The sequence below is a fragment of the Carlito syrichta genome, unplaced genomic scaffold (genome assembly GCF_000164805.1).
Source record: "Carlito syrichta isolate Samal-C Ts95f unplaced genomic scaffold, Tarsius_syrichta-2.0.1 Scaffold314713, whole genome shotgun sequence".
Lineage (NCBI taxonomy): Eukaryota > Metazoa > Chordata > Mammalia > Primates > Tarsiidae > Carlito > Carlito syrichta.
In genome coordinates this window covers 591,563-599,009 of record NW_007258809.1, presented here as the reverse complement: position 1 = coordinate 599,009, position 7,447 = coordinate 591,563, and the positions used below count along the sequence as shown (strand labels likewise).

At 45.9% G+C, this 7,447-nt stretch overlaps 1 protein-coding gene across 4 annotated transcripts in view; it reads right to left on the bottom strand.

The window, feature by feature from the left end:
• The window catches only part of RINT1 (RAD50 interactor 1), a 38,161-nt gene extending 34,635 nt beyond the window's left edge, over positions 1–3,526 (bottom strand). For all 4 annotated transcript variants that reach the window (XM_008071763.2, XM_021719433.1, XM_021719435.1 and 1 more), the window contains exons 1-2: positions 3,253–3,526; positions 2,734–2,779 (exon numbers count right to left, since the gene is read on the bottom strand). In XM_008071763.2, coding sequence (XP_008069954.1) covers positions 2,734–2,779; positions 3,253–3,294 — 88 coding nt within the window. In that variant the 5' untranslated portion in view covers positions 3,295–3,526. The remainder of the gene's footprint in view (positions 1–2,733; positions 2,780–3,252) is intronic.
• Between the last annotated feature and the right edge of the window lie 3,921 nt (positions 3,527–7,447).

Here is a 7,447-nt window from a genome sequence, read left to right as displayed (position 1 = left end):
TCTGTCACCCAGACTGGAGTGCAGTGGCTGCTCCCGGCCACCGCAGCCTCGACCTGCTAGTGATATTTTTTAAGAGTGTGCAAGACAGATAAAGCTGAGAAAATCGCACGGGCTCAGTGGCTCAGCCTGTAATCCCAGCACTTTGTGAAGCTGAGGCGAGTGGATTGCCTGAGCCCACAGGTTTGAGACCAGCCTGGGCAACTCGGCGAGACCCCGTCTCTACAATAAATCAAAAAAAATTAGCCGGGTGTGGTAGCGCACTCCTGTAGTTCCAGCTACTTGAAAGGCTGAGGCAGAAGGATCACCGGAGCCCAGCAGGTCGAGGCTGCGGTGGCTGGGAGCGGCCACTGCACTCCAGTCTGGGCGACAGAGTGAGACTCCAACTCAAAAAAAAAAAAGAAAACCAGAATGAGAGAAACGCAAGAGAGTATACCTCATTACAAAACAACTGTCATTTCAGATAAGTTGAAAATATTAGTATCTAAATAAATATATGCCTAAATGTAAATGTCAGATATTGTTCAATTATTTATGCAAAGATCAACAGAACATATACCAGTGTGTTTGGTACTGGCTATGTTTCTCCCTCCACATCCCCTCAAAAAAAAAATGTGTTCTACTTATAGAAATTAAAAGGTTACTCACATGCTTTGAGAATCAGGAACCCACTAATGGATAGCAGAAGCAAAATGAATATTTAGTGGGTTCCTGAATTGAGGCATAGCAGAAGTCTATGCCTCAATTTCCCAACTAAAAAATAAATTATAAATTTGCCCCATCCTACATTTCAAGGTTGTAAATGGGACTATAATTCATGTTTCCTGACTCTCAATCCAGTACTCTTATTTCCTTTGCCTTCAAGTATAAACAGGATTGGCTGGTTGGCATCCAAACTTTATTAATATATAATAACATGTTTATAATTATATTGCATCATCATTACATTTTAATATGTAATCATCTATCTACTATTATGTATAGAACTCACAATGTCTTTTTTTATTTATCATAAGTAAATAAAACAAGTGAATTGTGTGATGTGTTCGTAGACAAATGGAGACAAGAAATGTTTTGTGAATGCTAAGTTGCTGTACCTTAGGGAGTAAATTCTATCTTCACTTTTTATTTCAAAAGTTTAACCCTTTACATGTAACAATTTAAATGCAACAGAGTACATTCTTAGTCAAATACAAAATGACATATTGATGATTTGTGACTTTTTTTTTTTTTTTTGAGTTGGAGTCTCACTCTGTCACCCAGACTGGAGTGCAGTGGCCGCTCCCGGCCACCGCAGCCTCGACCTGCTGGGTTCCGGCGATCCTTCCACCTCAGCCTTCCAAGCAGTTATGTCTCTCCTTTTCTATTATTTGTAAAGAGCACTCCTAATTGCAAAGCAGTTGACTGAGCCACAGAAACAGGGACAAGGACAAAGTCCTTGATATGACAGTCTGCCAGGCATGGTGGCTCATGCCTATAATTCTAGCACTTTGGGAGGCAGAGGCAAGAGGACTGCCTGAGCCCAGGGGTTCAAGATCAGCCTGGGCAAGTTGACCAGACCTTGTCTCTATAATACTTTTTTAAAAAAATTAGCTGGGTATGGTGGTACGCACCTGTAGTTCCAGCTACTTGGAAGGCTGAGGCAGAAGGATTGCCTGAGCCCAGCAGATAGAGGCTGCGGTGGCCCTGAGTGTGCCACTGCACTCCAGCCTGGGCGACAGAGTGAGATTCCAACTAAAAAAAAAAAGATATCACTTTATCAAAATGTCAGCTCAGTAGGCATCAGACTTCCTAGGCATGTAAGTGGGGCAAAAAAGGTGGAAAGAGGTATGTAACAGAAAGATACAGAGCACTCTCAAATCCTTCAGGAAACAGGAGCTGAGTTGTGGCAGCTGTGATTGTCAAGTGCAATGAACTGCTCAGAGCTTTCTTTCTGAGGCAGATCCTATCAGCAGCCAATGTTAAGGGCAAGTCTTCTAAGGACTATGTGGCAATGTGAGTACCCTTTCTCTTACCACTACTCATTCTCAACTCTCATTCTTTGCCAGTCAAAAAACCAAACTCACCCAACAGAAGAGATTTTCTATTACATGCTTTTCCCCTTCCTTGACAAAAAATTTCACTGAAGTCCCTGAAGAGTCCTTGATTTCCAATAACCCATCATTAAAGTAAAATGACAAATGTCCACATTCCTGATATATGCCCCTGTCCTAAATAATAAATGGTGATACTGACCTTTTTCCCTTCCCCTGTCCAGTCCAAGATCCAGAATCCAAGTTATCCACTGTGCTCTGCCCAGAGAAATTTTTAATTGCCAACTCACTGAAGGTAAAACAATTATCTTTGGCCTCCTTTGAACCCAATTAAAGTGATGGGCATCGGCCCTAGATCAATAGTTCCTCCGAATTCCTGATGCTTAACAAACTGATGCTTCATTAAAATGACAGGTAGGTCCCAATTATTCTGGGTCCTGTATGACTCAGACCTCCAGTGAAACCACCCCAGTTCCTGCACTACATAGGAAGTCTCTTCTCCAAAGCATCCTGTATTTTACAATTTTAGAGAGACAAAAATATGTGTATCATGATAATCACATGACTACGTAAGTGTATGGTACAGAAAAAGATACTTCATCGAAAAGATAAGCTAAGAGCCCGTCTCTGCTGCGGACCCTGGAAGGTTGAGTTCGGAAGGATGGCTGGGTAAAAAGAGCTGAGGTGTCTGGGGCCTGCTTACTTTTCTCCTCGAGGTTCTTCCTTTCGTCGCCACTTTCAGAGCAGCACTAGAAGAAGAGCGGGTGTGACAAACACGTTAAGACTACTTGAAGTAGTAGATGACACTCACACAGAACTCCCAAAGGACACCCATTGGAAGACGGAGGAGTCCCAGATGCCCTCCCCACTCCGGCCACCCTGGGGCCTTCCTGAGTGACCAGGGCCGTCTGATTCAAATTCCAACACGCACCACCTCCCTGGTGCCACCACCGCCCTCCTCCCAGGAGGTCTTTGCCTCCTCACCAGGACCTGGAATTAGCTTGGCCGGTGGCCAGGGCAACCTCCTCCAGAGAGAGCCGTCATCTCCCCGGGCCTACCTCCTCCAGGAGGTCTTGCAAGGGCCTCTACCCTGGGCCACGGAACCACCTTCACAAGCTTCCAGGGCCACCTCACTGGGACTGGACTATCTCCCCGGCAGATCTGTGCCACCTCACTGGGCCACACCATTGTCCCCTCCCCCGGGGCGCCAGGGCCACCTCACCGGGGCTGCTGGCATCTCGCCCATCTCGCCGGACGGTAGCATCACGCCTCCGCGCGAGTCCTCGGCTCCATGCGCAGCCAGCGTGGCCCGTGGAGTCTGGCCCCGGCCAGGACAGGCAGCAGCTCAGGCTCGGAGTCTGCAGGGCCGAGCGCCACCGCGACTTCCTCTCGCCGTCTCGTTAGTCTCTTCCTCTCGGCCCAGAGAAGCCCTGCCCCGCAGCCGCCGGCCATGCTCTATGGCGTCCCCTGCCGGCAGGGGGTCGGCATGGCCGCTCAGGAAGCGCGCTCTCGACCCCGAGGCGCTCCCGAAAAGGGGTCGGTCCCTCCCACCACGTTACTGTCAGGGGTGAAGCTTTACGATATCCCCCCCCTCCACGCCATAAATTCAATATTCATTCAATTTTTTTTTAATTTGCTTTTTATTTTATTTTATTTTTTTTTAGTTGGAGACTCACTCCGTCGCCCAGACCGGAGCGCAGTGGCCGCTCCCGGCCACCGCAGCCTCGACCTGCCGGGCTCCGGCGATCCTTCCGCCTCCGCCTTCCGAGTAGCCGGAATTACAGGCATGCGCTTCCACGCCCGGCTGATTTTTTGATTTTATTGTAGAGATGAGGTCTCGCCAAGTTGCCCAGGCAGGTCTCGAACCCGCGGGCTCAGGCAATCCACTCACCTCAGCCTCCCAAAGCGCGGGATTACAAGCTGAGCCACCGAGCACGAATTAATTTGTTGTTTTTTTTTTGACGCTATACAGGTGTGTGAGTGAGCTTGATGACTAGGAACTTCAATGTAGGGTTGTTTGTTTCGGTTGTTTAGGTGGGGGGTTTCCGATGAATGTAAGTATCTTTAGATCTTTCCTTTAAAGCTGGTCAGGTCCCCCGAAGATGACCCACCAGTTTTCTTCCTGGAGGCTGTATATGTGGTTGTAGGCAATCTGGGAACTCAATGGAGGAGGAGAACTCTGCATCTAATATGCATTTTGCCTGGTGCCGACACCCAAAAACTCTTACCAGGGAGAAGGAACGAGAGTTACCTAGCAGCAAGGCGTGGGTAGAGAACGCAGGAATGTGACAACCTCCTAAATAAACTAAGACGGAAGGTAGTACCATAGAGACCAAGACCAACAAAAGGGGTGGGGGAGAAGGGGACTGGGAAGTAGCTCTTGGAGGAGACAGAAACCATTCAGTGAGGAGAAAATTCAAATATGTGTATATATGCACATAAACGTATCATTAATATTCTGAGAATTGAGTTTTACCATTGAAAACATAAAACAAGAAAACGATACTATTTTATAAAAGCGCATTCGAGCCGGGTGCGGTGGCTCACGCCTGTAATCCCAGCACATTGGGAGGCCTAGGCAGGAGGACTGCTTGAGCCCAGGAGTTCCAGACCAGCCTGGGCAACATAGCGAAACCTCTTGGGGTGGGGAGTGGGGGCCGGCACTTCATCAGTAAGGGTCCCTGATCTCAAACCAGGTGAACTAGGGACCAAAGCGAGACCCAAACTTTACCTGTACAACGTTCACTTGCATACCTAATCCTGAATTGTACCCCACATCTTTAAAATTAAAATAAAAAAGAAACCTCGGCCGGGCTCAGTGGCTCAGCCTGTAATCCCGCGCTTTGGGAGGCTGAGGTAAGCGAATTGCCTGAGCCCACGGGTTCGAGACCGGCCTGGGCAACTTGATGAGCCCTCATCTTTACAGGAAATCAAAAAATAAAAATTAAAAATGAGCCGGGCGTGGTAGCGCACACCTGTAGTTCCAGCTACTTGGAAGGCTGAGGCGGAAGGATCGCCGGAGCCCAGCAGGTCGAGGCTGCGGTGGCCGGGAGCGGCCAATGCACTCTAGTCTGGGCGACAGAGTGAGACTCCAACTCAAAAAAAAAAACAACAAAAAACAAAAACGAATTAGCTGGGTATGGCAGCACGCGCCTGTAGTTCCAGCTACTTGAAAGGCTGAGGCGGAAGGATCGCCGGAGTCCAGCAGGTCGAGGCTGCGGTGGCCGGGGAGCAGCCACTGCACTCACCTGGGCGAGAGTGAGACTCCAACTCAAAAACAAAAACAAAAACAAAAAACAAAAACGAAAAAGCAAGCAAAGATTGGGGAGGGGGTGATCATCAGCGAAATGATTCTAGAAAATTTTCCCAAACTGAAAGTCATGAGTTTCCAATTTGAAATGGCCAATAAAAGTTAAAAATAAAATTATAGGAGAAGAAAGATTGTCCTAACCCAAATTTTTGCCTCTGAAAATTTCAATTTCTGGTAAAGGAACTAGACATGGAAATAGACAATTTAATATTAAATACATAGGCTCAGCAACAGAAAGATTTGCAATGAGGGTTCACAGAAAACAATGACTGCCATCTGGGATGTGGAGAAAGGCATCTAAGATGGATACAATACTGGGTAATAAGGATGAAAGCAGCGACAAGTTGTGTGTTAGGCACTTCAGAATCCATACCCCTAGTGAGGTTAAAAGCAGGACGCCATATATTATACACAATATACATATTAGGATGGAATTTTAAAGTTGAGGAGAATATTCTATTGTTCAATGTTTCTTAGAGGAAGCAGGAATGGGGGAGAGGATTTGAGCACTTCTATGTTGTTTTATAAACCAATAAAGAGCTGCCCATTTTGGAAAACAGAAAACTAAAAATGCATGTTTCACTTGGATTTTGTCTAAGGCAGTTTAGACTGAAATGTAAAAAGGGTAAATTTTGACCACGAACCAAGCTAATGGTCAAATAAATGTGAAAAGTCTTTCCTTTACATGTGTTTATAAGGAATTGGGTAACAATCTCAGATAAGTTTTTGTTTTGTTTTGTTTAAGTCTGAGTCTCACTCTGTCACCCAGGGGCTGGACTGTAGTGGCACCTTCAGGGCTCACCACAGCCTCGACCTCCTGGGCTCAGGCAATCCTTCCTCCTCAGCCTCTGAATAGCTGGAACTACAGACACATGCTACCATGCCCGGCTAAATTTTTAACTTTTTGTAGAGACAAAGTTTTGCTATGTTGCCTAGGCTACTCTCCAACTCCTGGGCTCAAGCAACCCTCCTGCCTTGACCTCCCAAAGTGCTAGGGTTACAAGCATGAGCCACCACGCCTGGCTCCAGAGATTTATTTTAAGACTTTTATTATTATTATTATTATTACTATTATTATAGCAGTTTTAGGTTGTTGATGCAAAGATGCCATTATAACCCAGAGTCCATAGTTTACATTAGGATTCACTCTTAGCCGGGCGTGGTGGCTCATACCTATAATCGCAGCACTTTGGGAAGCTGACACAAGAGGATTGCTTGAGCCCAGCGGCTCAAAATCAGCCTCGGCAACATAGCAAGACCTTGTCTCTCAAAAAAAAAAAAAAAAAAAAGATTCACTCTTGGTGTTGTATATTCTCTGAGTTTGGACAAATGTATAATGACATGTATCCACCATTATAGAATCGTACAGAGTAATTTCATTGCCCTAAAAATCCTCTGCGCTGATGTTCTTCCCTTCTAACTCCTGGTGACCCCTAATCTTATTACCATCTACACAGTTTTGCCTTTTTCAGAATGTCAATAGTTGGAATCATACAGTATATAGCCTTTTCAGATTGGTTTCTTTTACTTAGTAATAAACATTTAAGTCTCCTCCAGAACCATCCACGGCCTTCTAAAAGCTTATTTCTTTTTAGTACTGATAATATTCCATTCTCTGGATATACCAGAATTTATCCCTTCACTTATTGAAGAATATCTTGGTTCCGCCTAAGTTTCCGCAATTAGGAAAACACTGCTATAAACATCCATGGGCAGAGTTTTGTATTGTTTTAGTCAGAATCTCACTCTGTTGCCCAGGCTGGAGTGCAGCGGCATGCTCATGTCCACCGCAGTCTCAACCTGCAGAACCCAGGTGATCCTTCCACCTCAGCCTTCTAAGTAGCTGGAACTACAGGTGTGCACCACCATGCCTGGCTAATTTATTTGATTTATTGTAGAGACGAGGTCTCGCCAAGTTGCCCAGGCTGGTCTCCAACCCCTGAACTCAGGCAATCCTCTCACCTCCTCCTCCCAAAATGCTGGGATTACAGCGTGAACCACCTCCCATGTGCAGGTTTTTATGTGAACATAGTTTTCAGTTCCTGTAAGTGAATACAAAGAAGGAGCATAATTGCTGAATTGTATGATAAAACTAATCAGTTTTCTA